The sequence below is a fragment of the Mastigoproctus giganteus genome, chromosome 10 (genome assembly GCF_048544385.1).
Source record: "Mastigoproctus giganteus isolate SK-2022 chromosome 10, ASM4854438v1, whole genome shotgun sequence".
NCBI lineage: Eukaryota > Metazoa > Arthropoda > Arachnida > Uropygi > Thelyphonidae > Mastigoproctus > Mastigoproctus giganteus.
In genome coordinates this window covers 149,607,172-149,630,980 of record NC_143584.1, presented here as the reverse complement: position 1 = coordinate 149,630,980, position 23,809 = coordinate 149,607,172, and the positions used below count along the sequence as shown (strand labels likewise).

General features: G+C 37.8%; 1 protein-coding gene across 2 annotated transcripts in view; it reads right to left on the bottom strand.

The window, feature by feature from the left end:
• Window positions 1-23,809, bottom strand: part of Ubr3 (Ubr3 ubiquitin ligase) — a 452,715-nt gene that overhangs the window by 6,331 nt on the left and 422,575 nt on the right. For both annotated transcript variants that reach the window (XM_090383419.1, XM_090383420.1), the window contains exons 34-35: window positions 18,045-18,254; window positions 14,396-14,535 (exon numbers count right to left, since the gene is read on the bottom strand). In XM_090383419.1, coding sequence (XP_090239545.1) covers window positions 14,396-14,535; window positions 18,045-18,254 — 350 coding nt within the window. The remainder of the gene's footprint in view (window positions 1-14,395; window positions 14,536-18,044; window positions 18,255-23,809) is intronic.

Genomic DNA, 23,809 nt, shown 5'->3' with positions numbered 1-23,809 from the left:
TCCCTTCGCGCAGTGATTCTCTTGACGGCAATGACTCCCTGTGGTTTTAATTCGGAGCAGATTTCCTCCTCGGTTACGTTGAGAAGGTCCCACTCCGAAATGACACCTCTCGATGAATTGAGTGTTCTGTGTGGTGTCACTGTTATATTCCATTAAGTTCCCGTTTTCAGACGACCATTCCCTGGACCGAAGTCCATCCATGGTTAATGTCATGAAAATGGTAATTTTTGCTAGTCTAATTTAAAATATTTTGTTAATCAAAATAATATAACACAACTCAACACAAATTAATTAAAAACTTTAAATCGGCCACTAGGCTTCCCATAAGAAAGATTAATCTTGATTAATCCATTTATCTCAGTTATGGGAGTTCCCGTCCCTTCCATGAGGAGACGGGCCACTACTATCTTCCCGTATCCTTTTCCTTCGAGTAAATACCATAACTACAAATTTATTAAAATACGAGAAGAAACACTTATTCATAAACATGATCCACAGACCACCCCTCTCCAGACTTCCAAGAGACATCTCTAATTCATGCCTCAAATCAGCATATATTATGCATTCAAACATAATATGCAATGATGTCTCTGGACTACCACAATGACAAAGTCCACTGTCCACCAGCCCAAACTGATTTAGCCTCAAGGCGAGTCCATGTCCAGTCAATAGAAACATCGAGTTCAATCCAAACTGTAGCCATGGTTTCTTCTTCATATCCACAATTTCTACACTCGGAAAGAACTCATAAGTCTGTCGTCCTTTATCGGACATATCCCAATTTTCCTGCCATTTAATTAAAATTTCTTTCATAATCCTTTTCTTTTCCAATTTTACATCTAATTTAGAATAAGTCCTTGTATAATCAGGACAAGATGTTATACCTAAATATGTTCTATTTATATTTCTTTTTGTTAGGAACAGCAGACCTGCCAACAAAACCATTGACTGAACAGGGACCTTGCCCGAGACCACCTGCAAGGCCTCTGAGGAGACAGTTCGACATGCTCGAGTTATTCCTAATAATGCGAATCTTTGCGCTTGGATCAAATGTTTTTGAATTATTATGATTGGTATCCTGTGCACCCAAGCCCCAGAGGCGTACGTTATAATTGGAAGGAACAAACATTCATATAATAGATTTATGGCTCTACCCTTTATCCCCCATTCAGTACGCACCAACCTCCGGAGCTTAGCATACAGTGTCCGAATTTTTTCTTTTAAATACTTAACATGTTCGGTAAAATACAACCGTTCTTCTATTTTGAGTCCAAGATATTTAGTTACTCTCACGTAACGAACTGCATCACCCAGAAGCCTCAGAGTAGGAGCCCGATTCATACTCAGTTTTCCTTTTAATAACATTTGGACAGTCTTTTCATTAGATATTAACAACTTATGTTTTTTGGACCAGTCTGCTAACTTTCTTAAAGCCTCATCAGCCTTACTTTCAACTTGTGATCTGGCATTTCCAGAGACAATCATAACCAAATCATCTGCATAGGCAATACTTTCCACATCTGATATTTCCTCATTCAAAAATTCATCGAATACCATGTTCCAAGCAAAAGGGCCTATCACCGAGCCCTGAGGACAACCTCGATATATTTTCCTGCTCACCTCACTAAATCTTGTTTTAACAACAACTTGTCGTTCACTAAAATAATCCTTAAACAGAATATATTTTATTGGAACAATCTGTTCTACTAATCCTATTAAGGACGCTCCCCCACCATAATCTGTCGAAGGCACCTTTAAAATCAACAAAAATACCCAGCGCATATCTCTTCCCACAGCTCTCCACAATCTGGACCAATTTATAGGCCGCATCTTCAGTCGAAAGACCTTTCTTGAAACCATATTGTTTACTAGATGCTAGGCCTTTATTATTATAACTAATCATCAATCGGTTTATACATAACCGTTCATAAATTTTTGCCATGACCGAAAGGAGAGCAATGGGACGATATGAACTGGTCTCATTTAACATTTTATCCATATTTTTGATCAATAATTTAACTTGTGCCCTTCTCCAGCACGACGGGAAAGCTCCCTCATCTAAACATTTATTATACATTATTGTATAAACTTCAGGAAATTTTTCATAAGTTCTTTTTATTACAACAACTTCAATTTTATCCAGGCCCGGCGATTTGCCATCCCTTGCAAGGGACACGGCATTCCCAACCTCCTCATTTGTGAAAGGTTCTTCTAATGTAAGCGAATTATACCTTCTATTTGCTTCAGTAATCTGCCTATGCAAATCATTTTCTTCTTCTAGGTCATCCGGAAAGAGGTCATCCAGGATCCGGTCTACAGACCTTTCCCATGTCAAAGTCTCATCTTCCGCTACTCCTATAGAACAGGAAACATCTAAAATTTGCCGTTTATTATTGATTAATTTAAAAACAGAATTCCACGGATCCTTAGATCCTTGCTCACATACATATTTTCTCCATTTCTCAATCTTAGTTTTGTTGATGGCATGAACGTAGTCACGTCTGAGAACTCTATACTGATCTTTTACGATTTCACACATTTCAATATCACCAGATCTCCTAAGTCTTTGAAATTGGCGCCTTTTCTTAAACACTATTTTCCTTTTCTGAGTCAACTCCATTGTCCACCAGAACACAGGCCTATTTACACCCTTCCTTTTCTTCAAACACCTATTACAACACTTTTGTAACATTTCAGTTAAACTTTTAACCATTTCTTCCGATGATAATTGAGTCCAGTCCACCTGTATAACATTCTGTTCAAATTCAGTGTCAAATCTGGTCCATGTCGCACTGTTTATCTTAAATCTATCTATATCATAACATTTTCTCACATTATCAATACTTTCAATAACAAAAGAAATGCCATTGTGGTCAATAGTAGTTAAGTTCTCGATCACCTTCCAATCCTTAATTTTATGCACGACCGAATAAGTCGCCATCGTCAAATCAATAAATGACTGTCCATGCGTTGACGAATAGGTAGGTCCATGCCCTGAAACATTAACCACCTCTAACCCAGAGGCAGCAATTAACTCCTCTAGTATCTGACCCCTATCATTAGAGACATTACTACCCCATAGGGGAGAGTTAGCATTGGAGTCAATGGACACCACCACGCCACAAGAACCCAACACTCTGTATAACTTTTCTAAATAAGTTATATATGGCTCTATTTCTTCAGATGGTGGGCAATACACTGTTACAAAATAAAACCTACCAATATTACATATCACTTCACAGCATGAATACTTCTCACTACACATAGATTTTATTCTAGTTACCACATACTCTTTATTTCTAACTATAATTGCTGTTGTAGGTCTATTACCTTCATAAACAATTCTATATCCGACAGGATATCCCCTCACCTGACCATCCACAGAGTAAGGTTCCTGCAGCAAGGCGATGTCCACGTCCTCCGTTTCCATTGCTTTGTGCAACTGGGCGGCGACTGCCTTAGAACGTTGTGCATTAAGTTGCAAAATTTTAATGTTTCTATCCATAATTAATCTTCTTTTTAAAGTTGTCAGTCGCCTTAATATATTCTGGACATTCCCTGCTCACCGCAACATGTACAGCCTTCACTCCCTTCTTTAAACAATTTCCACAAGTAGGCTCATTACTTCGGTCTACACAATCTCTAAATGTATGACCTGACTTTGCACAGTGTCCACAAAGCATTTCTCTCTTACAATACTTTGCGACATGGCCAAACATAAGACATTTAAAACATTGAACAACAGCAAAAACTTCTTTAAATTTACAGGCGGACCACCGTATAAATAGACGTGTTCTATCACTTAATCTTTCCCACAATTCATTATTCACCTGGAGTATCCAGTTATTTAACTGAGTCTTTTTATTTTTATTAACCGTTAATATCTCCACACACTCTTTAAATTTCTTTTCAGTTAAACTTTCTTTGAAATTTCCTTGCCAAATTTGACTCAGAAGTTCTTCTCTTTCAATGTCCGATTCAACATCAAATATGACAATCCTCGGATAGATCGGCTTCGGCACAGTAGACTTTAATCCAAGTTCTTGCAATTTGGAACAAGTCTTGATTTTCATAGGGTCATCTGTTGTATCTGCTTCTATAAGCACCCCACAGTCTCTAATAGGTCTTATATTTCTGACCTTAACCGTCGCTAACATAGGTCTTACCTCTTTTAATATATCAACTTTTACCTCATCACTAGTTTTATGTCTACTCGAGGTGGCTTTTACGATCATAACTTTTGGAACACTAACTCTTTCTTCCACTTTCTTTGACACTACAGATGAATAACTTTCATAACGATCCACTTTCTTCTTCAGATTTTCCTTTAATAACACATTCTCAACATGTACTTGATGCGCCTTCTTTTCAACAATATCCCAAATATCCAATATTGTTTTTATCGCTATTATTGGTACATTACTATCTGTGTCCCAGAGAAACTCTTTAAGCCGTTCTCTAGCCTTGAAAATATAATCAAAGTTTTCATCAACGTTATCTTTATTTATATTCTTCTTTTTCTTGGTCTTTTCCCTATCGCTTAAGCCACCACAATCTGAGGTCATTTCCCCTTGCTTCCTCTTCTTTTTCTTAGATTCCTTTTGAGTATGTGAAGTACTTGGAAGAGACAACGACCTAGTCTTAACTGGGGTCCGCTGCAAAGTCTTGCCCGAAAAAATATTATCTCCAATTGGTTCTTGTACCTGTGCTACCAACTGTTCCGACACTAACCCTTCAGGTTCATTATCAGTGACCCCGTCCATGACCATCAACGATTCCTTATCAGTTATATCATCTTCATCACTAGATGAAGACATTGTATACATAAAAACAGTTATTTACAATTAAAAGTTGCACCTAAAAATGAGGAACAATTAAATATTTACAATATTTACACAATATTGTAAATGAGCAAAGAGCTTCAGATCCAGACCGAACTTAATGGAAATTAAAACACGCGAAAATCTATCCACGTGATAAAAACTCCACCACCCAAGTTAAACGGGTGGGGTCCCAGGAGTAACTATAGTTAGCTTGAACAAGGCAACTCAACTCAACTCAACTGGTTATCTTTGCAATCCGTAACCTCGGAGTGCTCAACTCAATTCGATTTTAATTTATCAATTCCAATAGCACAGAATGCTCAACTTTAACTAAAGCAAATCCGAAAGGGCACGGAAATGCTAAACTTTAACTCAATTAACAAGCAAAACCGATGGCACAGAAATGCTCCAAGGACCTCAAGAGGAGAATAATTTGAAACTCCCCTCTTGAGTCAAGATAAACAAGAAGCCTCGTCCCCTAATCAGGCTCAACTTAGCCAGGCAGGGGATTCACCCCTACCTGCCCGCCCCAGACCACGAGGAGGTGTGAGCCTAGACACTGACAATCAGCTTTGGGCAACGGAAGCAAGAACTCCTGCGTATCACACAGAATATTCAGCACTTACTAATCAGCAAGCAAAATATATAGCTTTCCGAACTTTAGCCCCAGCGTCACCCCCGGGGCGGTGTCACTGTTATAGGGATACCTCCGATTGATGTTACTCGGAGTAGATGTTCCGATTGCCTGTCATTTTTAGTTTCAATTAAGAGGTCTCCAGAACGGAGCCTCTTAACTGATTTGGGAGAACCTACTAACCCGTCTAACCCTTTTTGAATAAAAAAGGGCGACATTTTGCCAATCGGTTTTTCATTGGTGGAATGCATAATGAGAAATCTTGGGACAGGCCCTGATGATGATGTTTCAGTTCGCTGCCTCTTTGTCACAATAATATTATCTGCCTCTCCGTCTATGTTTTCAGATAGGGACCGGGTTGGGGCCCCTGAAGGAATATGTTTATCAGGATTCATAGAGATTTTTAAATTTTTCAGTGCCCGGGCTCCCCACCCACCACGGAGCCCAAAGGGACGCCCACTACCCGGCATGCAATAAATGCGCTCGGGAGTGGGACGCCAGGGCTACCCAGACACTATACCCGCACCGCCGCCAGCCTGAATCCTGTCCCTCGGACCATGAGGGTAGGGGCGTGGCATTGACACGGTTGACTCTCGCAGGCGAACCTACTAGCCGATTGATCCTAGCCGGGCCTTCCAGGACCACCCGTCTTGTTGAAGCAGGGGCCAAAGTGGTGTATTGAAGCTGGGCCCCTCAACCACCAGGATCCCCCTTTCCGAATTTCCACGGGTCGCAGCGCACGGCAAACACGCCGGATTCCATTGATGTAAGCCCGGAACCTAGGCTGTGGGCGTTGGATCCCAGTGATGCTAGTCTGGAAGTCCAGCAGCGTCACTGGGAGGTCCCCTCACCACGTACAGGTGCCCACGTCGAGGGGCTTATCAAAAGCACTTCTTATCTTTGATAAGAAGCATTGTAATAAAAATTTTGATTAAGAAGCATGCTTATGAAAAGCAGCCTGAGCATAAGAGCATTCCTAGATCTGGAAGTTACGTGACAGTAGAGAATCTGTGTGGTCTGAGTAATTTGGAAACAATGGGAAAATGAGAATGAAAGTTGTCTACAGGCCAGAAGACTGTGGAGAGTATAATGAGAGAGCCTATATGCAGATGCAATGGGAAAGCAAGTGTAAATGCCTTCTTATCAGTGATTTCAATTTACTACTTATTGATTGGAGCAAGTGGGAGGGGAACTTCCTGTAGGAACAAAATTTTTAACTTAACTTTAACTAGATGATTGTTCTTTGAGCGCATGAATATTCTAGACCTGATCACCAGATAACATCATATGGCTGATAGTAGAGAAACCATTAGCAGGCAGGGATCCTGCAAGTCGAACAATGGTTAGAGATGTCACATTTGTTCAGCTGGTCACATCTGGTAATAAAACACTTCAATGAAACGGTTACCAGTTTGACTTACATAAATGGTTCAGACTGAAGAGAAGAGAAAATCCCTGCATGTGTGGGTTCAGTTGATAAAATATGTTTAATTACAATTGTGGGGCTTTTACCCTGGTTGTATCGAATCAAATTTTTTCTGTGTTTGTGTATTAAGTTACTATTTTTGGAAGAGATTAATATAAACTGTTTCAGGAGCCTTCTTCTCATTTTCAATACTACTTTGCTAAGCCAGGTTAAAAGATGACAGCTTTAAAATTTTACTGTGTACCTCCATATTGAAATTGGAAAATTCTAAATTCCTGTGAATCAGTGTACATATTTATTATTATTTTTTATGTTCTGATTTATTTTGTATGAAATATTTTCTTTTCAAGCAGGTTCTGTGGATATCTTCTGTAAACAGCAACTTATTTATGCAAACAAAAAAGCAACTTTCATTTCACAACCAAAGTAAAATTTTCCAACTATAATCAAATATAAATATTTTCAGCTGCTCTAAGTGATGTCAAATTGGTCACTGGCTCATGCAAACACTGTATGACAAACTTATGTCATTGTAATTTGAAAGAGTGGTTTAAAACTAAGTTAGGAAGTTCATCAGATAAATGACAGTACTGGGAAAAAAAAGACACCTTTTTGCATGGATTACATGAAAATTACACAGCAAATAAACTGAGTGATCACTGAATTATGAACACCTACCTAATACTTCGTAGGTCCTCCTTTTGCCCTCAGTACAGCAGTTATTCGACGTGGCATTGATTCAACAAAACGTCGGAAGCATTCAGGAGGTATGGCCAACCAAGCTGTGTGTAATGCAATCAGCAATGCAGGTATGGAGATGATTGGTGTATCCAGATGCCTGATATGCCTTTCCACAGTGTCCCATAAAGTACTCAATATGCTGGAAGTCAGAACTGTGTTCCTCAAAACATTCCTGCACAACAAGTGCCCGATGGCTCGGTGCATTGTCATCTTGGGAGACACCATCGACATTCGGTAAAAAGGGTAATGTACTGGGATGTACACAATCAGCAAGCAGCTGTGACAGTGGAGACCACTGATACGTTGTTCACATGCACCAGGGGTCGACGTTCCTGCCAGTGAAACGTGCCCCACACCATACAACTGCCTCCACCGGCCTGCACTTTTGATACCATGCATGATGAATCAAGAGCCTCATCTTGTTGACGCCAAATCCATATACAATCATCCACAGTGTGGAGTAAATAACATGACTAATCCGACCAGCACACCTTCTTCCAGTCTTCTAACATCCAACTTGCATGCTCTTTGCACCTGAGTCTTTTATGCCGATGAACCCTGGTTAGGAGAGGATGCTGTAGGGGTCGTCTGCTGGTATAGCCCATACGTGCAACGCGTGGTCATGCCAGATATTGTTTCGGGCTGACCCATGTTGTATTGGGTAGTCAACTCTTGAACAGTGCTGTGCCTGTTCACTTGTACGAGTCGTCAGACCTGGCACTCACCTCTAACATCAACCTTTCGCTGACCTTTGCAGTTTTGCTGTTGGGTCATTGTTTTACCATTTTGATGCCAGTCCTGGTACACTTTAACTACAGCGGCTCTTGAACACTCCACCAGTTCAATCATTTGGAAAATCGAGGCACTAGCTCGTTGAGCATCCACAATCTGTCCTTTATCAAAGTCCGATAAATCCTTCCTTTTACTCACCACGCTCAGAATTTTACTACCTATTGAACCACTGACACTTTATCTATGCTATGTAGGTTGGCTAATGCGCGCTCTCGTACCTCACGGGGTTAACGGGTCGCATTCAGTTTTCATAGGTGTGGTCATAATTCAGTGTAAATAATATCCCAAAATATGGATACTCTCTCTCTCTCTCTCTCTTTAGCAGGCATGTACAATTATATATAATAAACAACATAGAACTTATTTTAAATTACAACTTGTATGGCTTGAGCTGTACGATTAGCAGACTTCGGATTATATGCAATTACGTATGCATATAACACAATTATTACAAGCAATACTGCATATTCCTTAACTTAATCAGATAATTTTTTCAAATTTTGATTTTGGAACTACATAACAAGTCAGTGTATTGCAATTAAATTAGAATAGAATACTATTTCACTGAGCATGGGAAAAATTCTCAAATCGGCATGGGAAATGTTTTAATGCTATTGTGCTATTCGTTCTCATGCTATCATCATCAGATGAAACATTTTCGTTAAAAATGCCAAAAAAGTCTGTTACAAAACTTTGTATGGAATCGGATTGCTAATCATAGAAAAGATTTAATATGGATGGCATTATTTGCATTTGTGTTGTTTGCAGAAAGAACATTCCATGCAAGAAAAAATTCGAGATCAACCAAATTATTATGGCCACAAAACACATTATGGCCAAGCAAAGGAAAAGCAAGGAAAAATTTCTAGATCAGTCACTTTTAACCAAGTCATGTACTTCAGAAGAGAAAACTGATTTTTCAAAGGATTTGTGTCTCATCCTGGTGAGCAGTAATATCCCTTTCAATAAGTTAAACAGTTGAGTCATCGAGCAATTTTTGAAAAATATTGTATAAATCAAAATATTCAAGATAAATCTACCTTGAGAAAGAATTACCTCAATGTTATTTATGACGACATTATTCGTGAAATTCATCATAGTATTAGAGAAAACTACATTTGAATGTGCGCTGACGAAATGACAGACATTTAGCCCATAGTTTATATAGGTTGGCAGAAGCAATCGGGAGAATTTTGGTGAAATTAACAAACTTATTTCTAGTATAAAAAAGATTTTGTCAAAAGTGCCTTTGAGATTAATAACTTGCAGAAATATGCTACCAACTCTTCCTCTTCCCACCTGATCCTGTTTTCACAAAACAGGGAACATGACTACAAGTGTTGTTTAATGTTAAAAATTTTGATTTTATAAAAGAATTTATTGATTTCTTGGATATATATGCATTCAGCAGCTATTGGCTATGGACAATGTATTCCAAATCTTTGGCTAGAAAACATTTATTGTTCATCCAGACCCATTTCAGCTGGTTACCTAACTGAACTTTAAATGTATGAGCAGTGCAATTGGAGAGATGGAAAAAGCTGAATTGCAAATTTCAACGGTAACTGGAGGCATAGGAGAAGAAATAAGAAGAAAATACAATAATGTTTTAGAAAAGAAATCAGGATTTTATACTTTAAGGAAAATAGATGAATTTATAAATGGGAAAGGAAATGAACTTACATTTCAAGTAGAAGGTTCACAAGCTCACATTTTTAAATAGTCTGTTCACTTCTGTAGGAGTATTCTCTGCATATAAAATAATCTTGGACAATAAATGCCACAAATTTACAATGGACCGGTTTGAGAAATATATTATTGTGTACTTGATAATGTATAAGTTAAACTAAATGCAACAAGGCATCATATGTTAAGAGTATAAATAATCCATATAATATTGGTATGAATACACCACAGATCACTCTTAAACGAAAAAACTATGTTTGTAGTGTAAAAGGGCATCATTTTATCTGTATCTCATATTGTGCTCCTCCTTCACAACGAGTTGCCATGTTTTGCACTACCTCGAATAAGTAACACTTCACTAAAAGAGAAGATTATTGTTACTTATTCTCAGTGGGCACCCACTGAGAATAAGTAGTCTTCTCTTTTAATCACGAGATCCCCTGTAATCACGAAAGAAAGCAAATCTGGAAAATCTTCAATGCTTTCGAACATCTGAGAATGTCGCAACTGAATTTCCTTCTGCTCATGAGAGGTTTTCGGTACCAGCTTTGCACACTTTCCTCATCAAACAATTTTCAGTCAAAATTAATCTAACATTTTCCCGATTAATGTTTAGTTTTTCGGCAATCATTCTTATGGTTAACCGCCTATCATTTCGAACAAGATCACGCACACAAACAATGTTTTCATCATGTCGAGTCGTGGAAGGACACCCTGAATGCTCAGCATCTTCGACAGCTTCACGTCCTTCTCGAAACTGTTTTGCTCAATTGAAAATTGTTTTGCATGGTTTCTACATGGTATCATTTCCATAAACTCTGGTCAACTTTTCATAAATATCCGTTGACGATTCGCCACTTTTCACCAAAAATTTTATCACAACTCTTTGCTATAAATTGAGTTCCGTTTTTCACATAACAAGAAATTGAAACGCATCTTTACACAAACCAACAACCTGTACAATGACTGAAACGACTGATGACATTTACCCTTTGCATGCAGGTAGAGGGGGTTCAAAGTACACAGTGGTAGGACATAATGGTTTACAGTGTGGCCACCTTGACGGAAACAAAATTATTCTCGAAAATTTATTGTCACACCTTGTATAATCCAATTTATAATGATTACCGTAATGGCAGAAAAAATGAAATTCAGAAATATGTTATGTGATTTTTCTCATATTGACTAAATTAACACATTAACAGTCTATTCACAAACATCTATCACAATGAAACTAAAAGATTCTTAATATTTTAAATGAGATAATTTTTTAAATTTGGGTACCGTTAATAAGAGTATCTGAATAAAAATTTCTCTTTTACATCATCTTGTATAGATACCTCAAACCTGCTTAAATTAAAATGAATGTATTTTGGCCCCTTGAATTTAAAAAAATTAATGAGGATTTACTATTTTATGCATTTAATAGTTTTATTCTCAACTGTGTGTGTGTGTGTGTGTTTCCTTGTTTGTTGTATTCATTTCTGAACGTGGATACTTTCTGAAAGGTTGAGTTTATAGCAAAAAAATAAATAAGTAAAATAACAACATAACCAAATTTTTCTTGTAAACTGTCAGGGGTCTGTAAATAACTGTGGAGAAACAATGCCTCGGATCAATGGTTTTAACCTTTTGTGGACTCCCAAGCCTATCAATACTGTTAAAAATTTAAACTTTGAAGAGGAAAATTGTTAATAAAATTTTGCATGCTATAAAATATCCATGAACTGAGTGCAGGAATTCTGATACTTTGGTGGGAGGGAGGATTCTGCCAATCCTCAGTTAAAATATGCTGTTATAGCCAACACTTTTTAAATTATGTTGTTTTTAATTTCTTTAGTTTATGTTGCATTTTTTTTTTTTTTTTTTTTTTAATTTGATAGTTGTTGGCGCATCGGCTTCTGTAGCCATATTGCACCTCCCACGGTTTTTGCAGTACTTTGATCCAAGCCCGAGGCGAGAATCGAACCCGCGACCTTTGGGTTGCCGGGCAGGTACTTTACCCACTCGGCTATGTTGCAATAGTATACATATACAGTATATGACTAACTCATTTATTTTGGCAACTGAACAATATACAGGGTGTTTCAAAAGTGATGGTCAATACTTTAAAGGTGAACTGTACAGACTACAATATGCAAAAAATAAAGCCTAGTAAGCATGGGTCCTTAAGTGAATCGTTTTTGAGATATTGCACATTTCTAGTTGGGATCTACCACTGACAATGTGAACTGTACAGAGTCGGGATCCACCAATGACTTGTTTGTTTAGGTTAGGTTATGCTCATTCTCTCCCTTTTCTCTCTCTCAATGCTCTGAGACGTAGCAGGCATACTAGTACTTGTCAAAGGATAGTCAACATGGAAAGAGGTTACAGCAACGAAGAGTATGCGGACATGCACCTCATGTATGGTAAAGCCTCAGTGCACTCGAGGCTGCATGTTTGTACCAAGAAGCATTTCCCCGCCGAAGGCAACTCAACAGGCGCACATTCATCAGGGAACATCAACACCTTAGAGAACATTGGGTGCTTCACACATAGAGTATGAGCAGGTAGGCCCAGAAGCATATCACCTGATGTTGAGGAAAGGGTGTTTGAAAGAATAGAACAAAATCTAGGAATTCCGACAAGGAGGGGGTTGCTCTGCAAAGGCATGTACCGAGTCATAGCAGTGTGTGGCAAATTTTGCATCACCAATTACTGTACCCCTACCATATCCAGCGGGTACAAGGTCTCAGCAATACAGACTACCCTCCCAGAGTGAACTTCTGCCAGTGGATGCAACAGCAATGTCCTCAACCTCCAATTTTTAAACAACATTTTGTTCACTGAAGAAGCTGGGTTTACTCATGATGGTATTTTTAATTTTCATAACTGTCACGTTTGGTCCAACGAAAATCCTAATGCAATTCATGAGTCACAACATCAGCAACATTTCTTGTTGAATGTCTGGGCAGGACTACTAGGAGACCGTCTAATTGGACCACACTTTCTGCCAAACAGGCTAACAGGAGTGTACCTTCAGTTCCTGTAGAATGCTCTTCCAGACCTCCTTGATGATGATAATGTTCCACTTCGGCAACCATCATGCATAAACCAGGACATGTGGTTTATGCATGATGGTGCACCGGCACATTTTGCTCGAGTTGTGACTCGGTATCTAACTAGAAGGTATGGTCAAAGGTGGATAGGTAGAGGTGGGCCTGTAATGTGGCCTCCCAGATCACCAGACTTAAATCCTATGGATTTTTATATCTGGGGTCATGTAAAAAGCTTGGTGTACACTTCTTACATTAACACAGTTGAGGAATTGCAGCGTCGGATTGAAGGAACCTTTCAGCAAATCAGAAATGACCCAGGAACGCCCGAGAGGATTCGCAACTCAATGCAGAGAAGACTACAAAGCTGCGTACGGATGCGAGGACAGCATTTTGAACACCTTTTGTAATATCTGTAAAATCCTGTGGTGTTGAAACCAAAAATTAAAATTGTATTATCTTATGTTTAATAAAACCACCCTTAGCAAAGGATTCACAGCTTTTTGCTAAACCAGTGCTCCCATAGTCAGTGGCGGATCTTAACAGAAAATGCGCATTATTTCAAAAACGGTTCATTTGTGGCCTGATGTTCACTGGGACTTTTTTTTTGCTTATTTTAGTTTGTACTTTTCACCTTTAAATTATTGACCATCATTTTTGAAACACCCTGTATAAATACACTTAAAGTGAATTTTAAGTTTGAAGATATAAAACTCCATTTCAGAATTTCTCTTTAAGGATCATGCAGAAATCTATTCAATATAAAAATATTCCTACTTGTGACTGCAAACTATCACCAATGTCATATTAAGTGTTTGCACTAGGTAATATGATGTTATTTGGTTTTTCAGGAGCATTAGCAACTAAGGCCATATTTCTCCGGGGATATGCGGTGGTCATTCCCTGACCTTTCCGCATTCTCCGTATTTAGTGGTCACGGGCTCGAATACCGGTCTAATCAAGAAGCGTGTGCTACGCACTGCTGCTCCTGCCTACCTAGGTAACATGATATTCAATTAAAATAACAATGATTCCATTATTTGAATTAAGGTATAAAAAGAAAAGCTCATGTTAGGTGAATATGTTTAGTCAAGCTTGCATGAGTTGAAGGAGTACCCTCTTGATAATTATTTGAGGAATACTTAATTTCAAAATTTTGTTCTTCTTAAGCAATCAATTTTTAATGAATAGCAAATGCCCATAACATTAATTCCAAGTCCAAATGAATACAATGAAAATATGCTCATGTACTTACTTTAAATCACGATCTTCTTCACCAAAACTATCCAGGTACACAGAACCCCATAGACAAGCTCTTTTCCCTCTAATTACAATTATTGTTGAGGAATTAACTGCTAGAAACATGGCAGTACCTGCTCCACAAGAAACAGAGTGCTAAATAAAAAAAAAAATAAAATAAACATTTATTTTGGAAAGTCAGGCTCGAAAATAAAAAAAAAAAGAAATCATTCATGCTCAACACACAACTAATTTACATAAAGTAGGAATATATCTAGTTGGTATGGCAAGCCAAATAAGCAGGAAAAAATAAAGCAGCATATAATTACACCAACAAAAGTGGGGATATTGAGATAAATGTTGCTGAAGGAATGCCAATTAATATAAATTTATAAAAATGCCAATTAACCAAAATTTAGTGGCACCTCCTTGATGGCAAATTGCATGAAATATCCCTATAAATGGAAACAAAATCCAACCACAACAATGTGACATTAGTGAAACAAAAACAAAAATTCACGAGTTTGTGGGTAGTAAATGGATGGCCAGTGCTCAAAACAGAAGGAACTGGAAAGTTGCTGGAGAGGCCTTCATCCTGCAGTGGATTGAAAATGGCTGATGATGATGATATCATAACATAATATGCTCCCTTCATCAAGTAAGATGAAGGGAGTAAGATGAGCACTACTTTATAGCTATTAGAATGGTCATGTAACAATGTGTTACTGATACTGATAATGTATTTTTCATGCCAAATTTCAACAGAATTCTCCTCTATATGAGAATATGGGAAACATGCTGAGTTGTGAAAAATATTTTAGAGAAAATGCATTATCATAAGTACAATTGTTCAATTGGTGCTTATATAACCCAAGAAGCAAATGTCTAAATGTATGGGGTCTCTCTCTCTCTGTCCTCCAAAACCACTACTCTCCACACTTTGCTACTCCATGACTTCTTGTATCTAAAGATGAAACTGATTGGTTGTGTGCTGTTCTTTGGCACAGTAGCAACTAAGGCCAATAATGAGTCAAGATGAAACTGAACTCATTGTGAATTTAGACACCAAAGTGAATTCATTGTGAACTTTGGTGTCTAAACTAAAACTGAATTCATTGTGAATTTAGATATTACAAAAGAAATGGTAAAATTTAGAACAATGGTGTCTGTGACAGATGTGAAACCTCAGGTTGGACGTGTATGGCACATACTCCAGAAAACACTGAAGGAATCAGAGTATTGTTATAATGCAGTCCTCATACATTTGTTAGTCGTAAATCAGGAGAATTGAACACATCTGAATGAAGTGCATGCCATATATTGTTTTGTTGTTATTTGGTTTTTAGGAGAATTAGCAACTGAGGCCATACTGCTCCGGGGATATGTGGTGGTCATTCCCTGACCTTTCCGCATCCTACGTATTTGGTAGTCACGGGCTCGAACCCCGGTCTAATCAAGAAGCGTGTGCTACGCACTGCTGCTCCTGCCCACCTGGTTACAGAGGCACCACCATATATTGCATATCAATTTAAAGTTTCATCCTTATTTTTAACGAGCATTATCCTATTGAGATAGGGCAGTCATAATCTCACTGTATAATGCAATTGTAAGACCACAATTGGAATACTGTGTTCAAGTATGTCATTTGAAAAAAAAAAGACATTGAGCTTCTTGAAAGGGTCCAAAGATGGGCAACTCGAATGGTGAGATCAGCAGAAGGATGACCATACGAGGAAAGACTCTGATTATGTGGGATACAGAGCTTGGTAATCAGGCACTGCCCAACACTGTACTTGGAAATATTATGAGGTGACCTGATTGAGGTTTATAAGGGTCTGAGAGGGATTAGTAAAATGAATGAAGGTGGAATTCTCACTGTTATAATTCCAGAACTAGGGGTCATAAATTAAAATTACACAGTTGAGGTTGATAGTGTGAATAAAAGGTCAACTGGATAGTTACCTGTGTGAGGAGGGAAGCATATGATTGGCAATTTATCTACTTGGGATTTTTTTTTTTTTTTTTTTGCTAGTGCAGCAAAAGCCTGTGGTTTCTTTGTACTATATGGCAAATACTATAACTATTATAAAAGGCAAATAGTTTAACAATTACATGTTCACTATTTGGATGCATGTTTGAATTTCTTCAATCTATTCTTACAGAAGTAGTAGTAGTAGTGGCATGTGATGCAAGAAAGCAAGTGTATGAGCTTATGCAGCATCAGCCAAAAGAAAAAAAAAAAAAAAAATCACACCATTCCCTCCAAATGCCTGTCCAGTTCCTCCTTAAATTTAATTAACCTATCAACTTCCACAACGACAGATGGAAGTTTGTTTCAGCAATTAACCACCCGCTGGCTAAAGGCAAATTTCTGCACATCTATTCTACATCTGTCTTTTCGTAATTTGAATTTATGTCCCCTTAGGTTCGTAATCTGAAGAAGTGGAAGGATCCCACCAGAATTCAGCGTGCTCAATCCATCAAGTAAATGATGATCACAGCTTCGTTTGAATTGGTGGGTAAATAAACAAAATTTTAGATACTGGGCAGCTGAAAATCCACATAACCATCATGTACAACCACTTCACAGCCAAAAAAGTGACTGTTTGATGTGGGATGTCTGCTTTTGGCATTGTCAGTCCATGCTTTTATGAAAATGGTAATGGTTCAGATCTATATGCTGCAAGAATTTGTAAAAGAGGATCTTCATCAAAAAGGAGTCAACTTATGAAATGCCTGGTTTCAACAGGATTGTGCTACAGTACATATCGCAAGACTGTCAATGAACACCTTAAAGGAAATTTTCCAAATCACTGTGTCATTTTGGTAAAATGAAATTGGCCACCACATCACCAGACTTAGCTGTTTGTGATTTATTTTTTTAAGTTGTTTCTTAAAATCCAGTCTATGTCAACCATTCACAGACACTTGAGAAACTGAAAGAAAACCTCTGTAATGAAACTGAAAGAATACCACCATAAACATTATACAGCGTAATGGAAAATATACGAATACGAGTGGAGGACTGTGTTTATAATGGTGGTGGCCATTTAAGGGATCATTTTAAACACTGAGAGGTGTAACATAAATGCTTTGATCTATATTATTAAACTGTAATAACAATAAATGTCTTTACTAATTTGCAGTTGTCATTTCATTTTTAAAATGGGTAGCTGTTTTTGCCGAACTCTGCTTGGCAATATTATGAAAAATAATTCTAGACAGAATTGTTGAGTTCAGTACCTCAAGCACTAAGGTAAACTGAAATACCACCATAAACATTACACAGTAATGGATAATGTAAGAATACAAGTAGAGGACAGTGTGATGGTGTTGGACATTTAATGGATATCATTTTCAAACAATGAAAAGTGCAATATAAATGCTTTGATGTATATTATTAAATTGTAATAATGATAAATGTCTTTTCCAATTTGTGCAGTATTCATTTCATTTTTAAAATGGGTAGTTGTTTCTGCCCAACCCTGTACTTGGAAATATTATTAAAAATAATTTTAGACAGAATTCATTGAGAGAATTACCGAGTTCATTATATCAAGCACCACAATTCAAAATTAAGTTATAATCTTTGCCTTTAAATACATTATTGCAACTTTTGCAAAGCATGTCATATATCAAAACATATTATTACTGATACTACTTACAATAACAGCTTCATAGCGAGATGTCCTTCGGCAACAATTATCCCTCAAACAAACCATTGTTCCACATACTAGACATAAGGAAGGGTCTTTGGGCACACTGTGGCATTCTGTACATGCCCTCCTATGGTAGTACTGGAAGATCTGATTGTAATTCTGTGGCAGCTTTAAGAGTGATGGTCGATGCCATGCTAATGGCCTTTCCAATAAATTCTGAAAAAAAAAACCGAAAAAATAAATAAATAAAAAAATTAATAAAAAATGGCAACCACTTATGGTGGAGTGAGTACATTCAACCCCCATCATTCATATATAAACATGTAAATATATGATAAAAACACTATAATGAAATAATCAAAATGTTTAATACAGCATACGTATTAGGTTGTAGACACATCAGCAACTTAGGCCATATTGTGCCATATATAATGGCATCTGTGAACTGCAAGTGTTCTGTGGTCAAACTGCTGTTTTTCTGGTGAAAAGATCAAGTTCTCCGGGGGGGGGGGAGGATGCTGCCCTCACCCGAGACTGACTAACTCACTCATGTTGTGAAGGAGACTCACAAAAATTTCTCTCATCATTGAAGGGATCTGAACCCAGGTCTTTTCTACTTGGTGTGGGGAGGAGAGTGATTATAGCAACTGTGTTACCCAGGAGGGATTTAGGGAAGGGGATGCAAGAAGTTTAAAAAACTCTAAACAGAGTCCCCTTTGATTCTGCTTTGTGAATTGCATCCTCAATTCACAAAGGGAGGATTACGGACCTATTAGCAAAACTTCTATTCCAAGAAAAATAATGGAGTAACTTGTTAAAGAAGAAATGCAGGACATTTATTGGAAAACCAAAATTTGGATAAAAGATGAGATTTTAAGGTGGAGTGGGAAAAAAGGATTCCATTCCTACAATAATTTTACTGTTACAATCTCAGCAAATATTGACATCAGAAGATTTAAAATAGTAATCCAGCCAAGTAAAAGAAGAAAAGAAATGTTACAAATCATCTCATTTTGTTTTTGTAATGCCAAACAATACGAGGTTGAGACTGTCCACTTTGCTCCATTGGAGAAAAGACCACCAACAAGTTGTGATCTAAGATGCCTAGAGGACCACTTACCTCAACCATGTACTTAAAAGAATTGTTTGTGAGAAAAAGATCAAGCGTGTTGGATGTGTGGTTAGAATTGTCTGGTATTCTTGTAAGTAAATGAACAATCTGCGTGAGATTATTAGTAATTGCAAAAGCCTCAGCATCTGGATCAGCTGGGTCCATGTGACTAGAAAATGGAAAAAAATAGTTGGACTGGAGAAAGTCAAGTTTCAAAGAGAGGAAGTGAAAGAGTTACAAGTGATTAGTGGAGTTTGGAAAACAATAGAGGCAACGGATGAATCTGACAGAGAGTGGTACAGAGATTTTAAGCCCGAGAATATTGAAAAGAGGAGATTCCAAATTACCAAGTCTCTCACAGGGAATATCAGAATGGACATATGTACAAGTACCACCTTTTAAGCGAAAGGAATCATACAGCAAATAATTAGTACAACCAAGATGAGCAGTGTTTGAATCAACCAATAATTGGGACTCTGTCAGAAAGAGTATGTCGGGTTTGGCAAACTGTAAGTGGAAATGGAAATCATTGAGATTGGAATGAGACCATGTATATTTCTGAAGTGTTTCGGAGGTTTAGATATTTTCACGGACAAGTTTGTTCTATTAGTTTGAAAATTCACAATGTATTCAGTAGCAAGAAAAGGTAGTGAGCACCTACTCTATAAAGTAATGAAATTTCTGGATATGGCATACACATAGCAAGAATATACCCAGCTCCTTGACATAGTAGCTTCGACAAACCCGCATCCACACTACTTGGATTCCCTCCAGCCACCATTTGTTAGAGTAGAGTCAGAGAGATTACACATTAGCTGATCCAGAAGCCTTCAAGAGAGTTACCAATAGGTTCAATCCAGTGGACTTTCCAGTGGCTGGCCTGTGAACACTGTTTTAGAGCTGTACCCTCAAAATGTAAGGAAGATTGGATTTCACCATGATGCCCATCATAACCTCAGAAGACATCAATCATCATACTGCATAATGGGAGAGATGAGGGGGGGAGATTACCACAGCTTTCTCTGGAGACTGAATGTGGGTTCCACCACTTCTAGCCTCCAATCAGCAAAGTCGTGGTATTGCACTGTTGATGAGAGTCATCTACCACCTAGTACTGCCTGTTAACACAGAAGGATGGCATTCCTCTGTGTGGTGTGGGTGCCACACCTCAACACCTACTTACATTGGTTTGCACCTAGGTAGTCACCGCAAGTATACTAGCTGTTGTATTTCAGGATTTGCACATGGGGGTTATACACATCGTTACTAACAGTCCTGGTGTCTCTGTAGCCAGGTGGGCAGGAGCAGCAGTGCGCAGCACATGCTTCTTGATTAGACCAGGGTTCGAGCCCGTGACCACCAAATATGGAGGATGCGAAAAGGTCAGGAAATGACCACTGCATATCCCCAGAGCAACATGGCCTTAGTTGTTAATGCTCCTAAAAACCAAATAACAACAACTAACAGTCCTGTCACTGTGAAAGTGCAAGCAGAGAATTTGGCTGTCACAGAACAACTGGACCTGAGTGAAATTCAGTCCACTTGACTTGAGCGTCATCTGAATATCAGTTCCATCAGCTTTTAGACTCCCAAGCAGCAAGCTTACATGCAGAGGATTGTTAGTAACCCTGGGTATAACCCCCTGTATAAGTGCGGTAATACGGCACCTAGCACGCTGTAGGTGACCACCCAGGTACGAAACAACATAGACAGGAGTTAAGGTGTGGCGATCAAACCTCGCAGAGGAATTCCTCCCTTCAGTGTTACCACACAATGTTAAGTAGGTGGTAGATGACTATCATCAACCGGTGCAATACCACCACTTTGATTATTGGAGGCTTGAAGTGGTGGAACCCATGTTCTTTCTCCAGAGCATAGCTCCATTAAATTCTCCCACATCTGTTCAATTATGCAGTATGATTGATGTCTTTTGAGGTTATGGACATTATGGTGAGATCCAATTGCAGTTTTTTAATTCCTGCATTTTGAATTTAGACTACTGATGGTTTATAGCTGTTTTCAATAATTTTATATGGGCAGATATTCGGATGATTTTTGCTGTTCATATGTATGGCCGCTTTAATGTGGTGTTTCCTGTAATTGTTGGGTATATTGTTTTTGGTGAGGGTTTTTAGTAGTTTTTTAATTGCTTCCATTGTATTTTCTGTATTATTGCATATGTTTATTAATCTTGTTGTTTGGTTCCTAATTGCGTTTCCTTGTATGTGCTTAGCAATGTTGCTATCCCAGTGGATGAGCTTTATGGCTGGGAAGTTGAAGTAGTCTCTTTTGTCATAATGTTTAGTGTCAATATTGTCTTTGTTGATAGTGATCTGGCTGTCGAGGTAAAATGCTTGCTGGTTGCTGTTTGGGTTGGTACACTCAATGCTAAGGTCTGTGGGGGTAGATTTCCTGGGCTAGTGTTTCGAAGTTGTCGTAGTTGATGGCTAGGACGTCATCGATATATCTATATATGTTGATTTCTTCTTGGATGTTATTTTCAAAGTGGTGTAAGTATAGGTTGGCTATGGCGCAGGAGCAGCATGATCCCATGGCTATCCCTCTAGTCTGTAAGTAGACGCTGTTTCCCATCATTACGTAGTTATTTTTGACGTTGAGATTGATTAGATCGCGCCAGTATTGTTTATTGCATTTCAAATTTTTTTGGTGGTTTTGAAAGTAGTACAAGAGGACTTTAATTAGATTGTCATATGAAATGCTAGTGAAGAGGTTTTTGAAGTCGTAGGTGTAGACGCTTCCGATATTATTGCTTTTGTTTTGGATGTAATCTAGATATTTTTTGTTGTTGGTGATGATTTTGGTGTTAGTTATTTCGCTAATTATAACTTTGTTTGTCTTCCAATAGGTTGCTGGAAGGTTTTATGTAACTGCTCTTACCTGATGTGATGAACCTTTTTTCCGGTGGGTATTTTGTGAAATTTGGGGATCCAGTGAATGAATGGGTATTTTGTAATATCTATTTTCAGCTTGAGTTGTTTGTGTAATGCTATGATTTTCTTGCTGATGCTGTTTGGTGTGGAGTTTGTTTGTATGTTTCACTGTGGTTCATTTCTTCTTTAATTGTGTCTATGTAAAACTTTTTGCAAATTATACTAAAGTTGTTGTTGGCCTTGTCTGTGTTTGTTATAACGAATTTGCTTTGTAGTTCTTTTTTCTTGTGGTTAATGTTTTTTAAATTATATTGTTTAACGTAAATTTGTAGTGTTAAGACTTCTTGGAATCTATTCATAATTTTTTCTGTGGTATTGTTTATCCATATTTGGAATGCCCCCTATAGGTGTGTTAAATTTGTATGCAGTTTTGAATGCGAATTGTAGTAGATCCTTGTATATAGATTTTCGTGTGCTTATTAAATTGGTTGGGCTATTGCGTCTGAATTTGGTTCCTTTTTCCATGATCTCTTTTAGCGTGTGATCCTCTATAATGCTAAGGTCGCTTGTGATGATGTGGATCTGTATTTTTTATATTTCTTATCTTGGCAGTGGCAAGGTTGTTCTGTGTTGTTCATATTGCTAATGGTGTTTTTGTAGTTACAAATGGTTATGCCTATCGGTTTTGTGAAACTATTTCTGACTTTTATGCTAATGTTTTTGATAGGTAGGAACTTCTTGGTGTTATCCATAATGCCACAGATGTTAACATGGTCGAATGTCCGGTTCAGGAATTTGATTGTGCAGTATTCTTTTTTCGTTCTATCTGTGTAATCAGTGCTGATTCTGAATTTGAATACATCTTCTAGGGTATGGTTGAGGTGTATGTTCTGAATATTGAGTTTTTGGTGAATTTTGTTTAGTGCTTTTAAGTTTACTGATTTTAAGTGTAAATAGGGTGTTGTGGATGTTTTTAACATTGATGGGGTCCATATCCCATTCTGTGATGAGTTTTTCGAAGTCGTTTAGGTTTTGTGTTTTGTATTCATTATCTTCGTTGTTTTCTTGTCTAATTTTACTATTTTTTAATCCATTTTTGTGCCAGTTTTTGTTGAGCTGAAATATAGTGTATGTACATTGGTCGGGGTTGGTGTATGTGAAGTTTCTGCCATTGAATCTGTTATTAAGTCTGTATGGATATAGGGATTTGTACATTATTATAAACATGTCCTCCATGTTTTCTCTTTTGGTGGTATTTTCTATTATGGCTAGGATTGCAATAGTTATATTGGTGAATTTCTGCTTTTGAAAGTGTTTGTATTCAATTTCATTGATGTATTTGTCTGCGGTGTTGGCATTGTTGCCTTTTGTGGGGTTTTCTCCATATTTCTTTATTTGTGATTGGTGTAGGTTTATTCTTATGTGTAGTTCTATGCTGGTTTGTCCTATGTATTGTATTCCGCATGCTTTACAAGTAATTAAGTAGATGATATTTTTTGTGGCAGAAAGTTGGTGTGCTATCGTCGCTTTGTTGGTGTACGCTATGCATTTGCGGACATGTTTTGCAACGTTTACTGTTACATTTTTTAAATTTTAGTTTATTCTGGTGTCGAAGGATTTCTTTGTATGGGAGGTTGTGGTGTTTGGATCCGCAAGGTTTTATGTTATTCACTTGTGGTGTGGCGGCATTGAATGCTATATAACGGTTTTCAGAAAATATTGGGTCCTGTGTGGTCATGTCTATTCCCGGGGTGCAATTTATGCAGTGA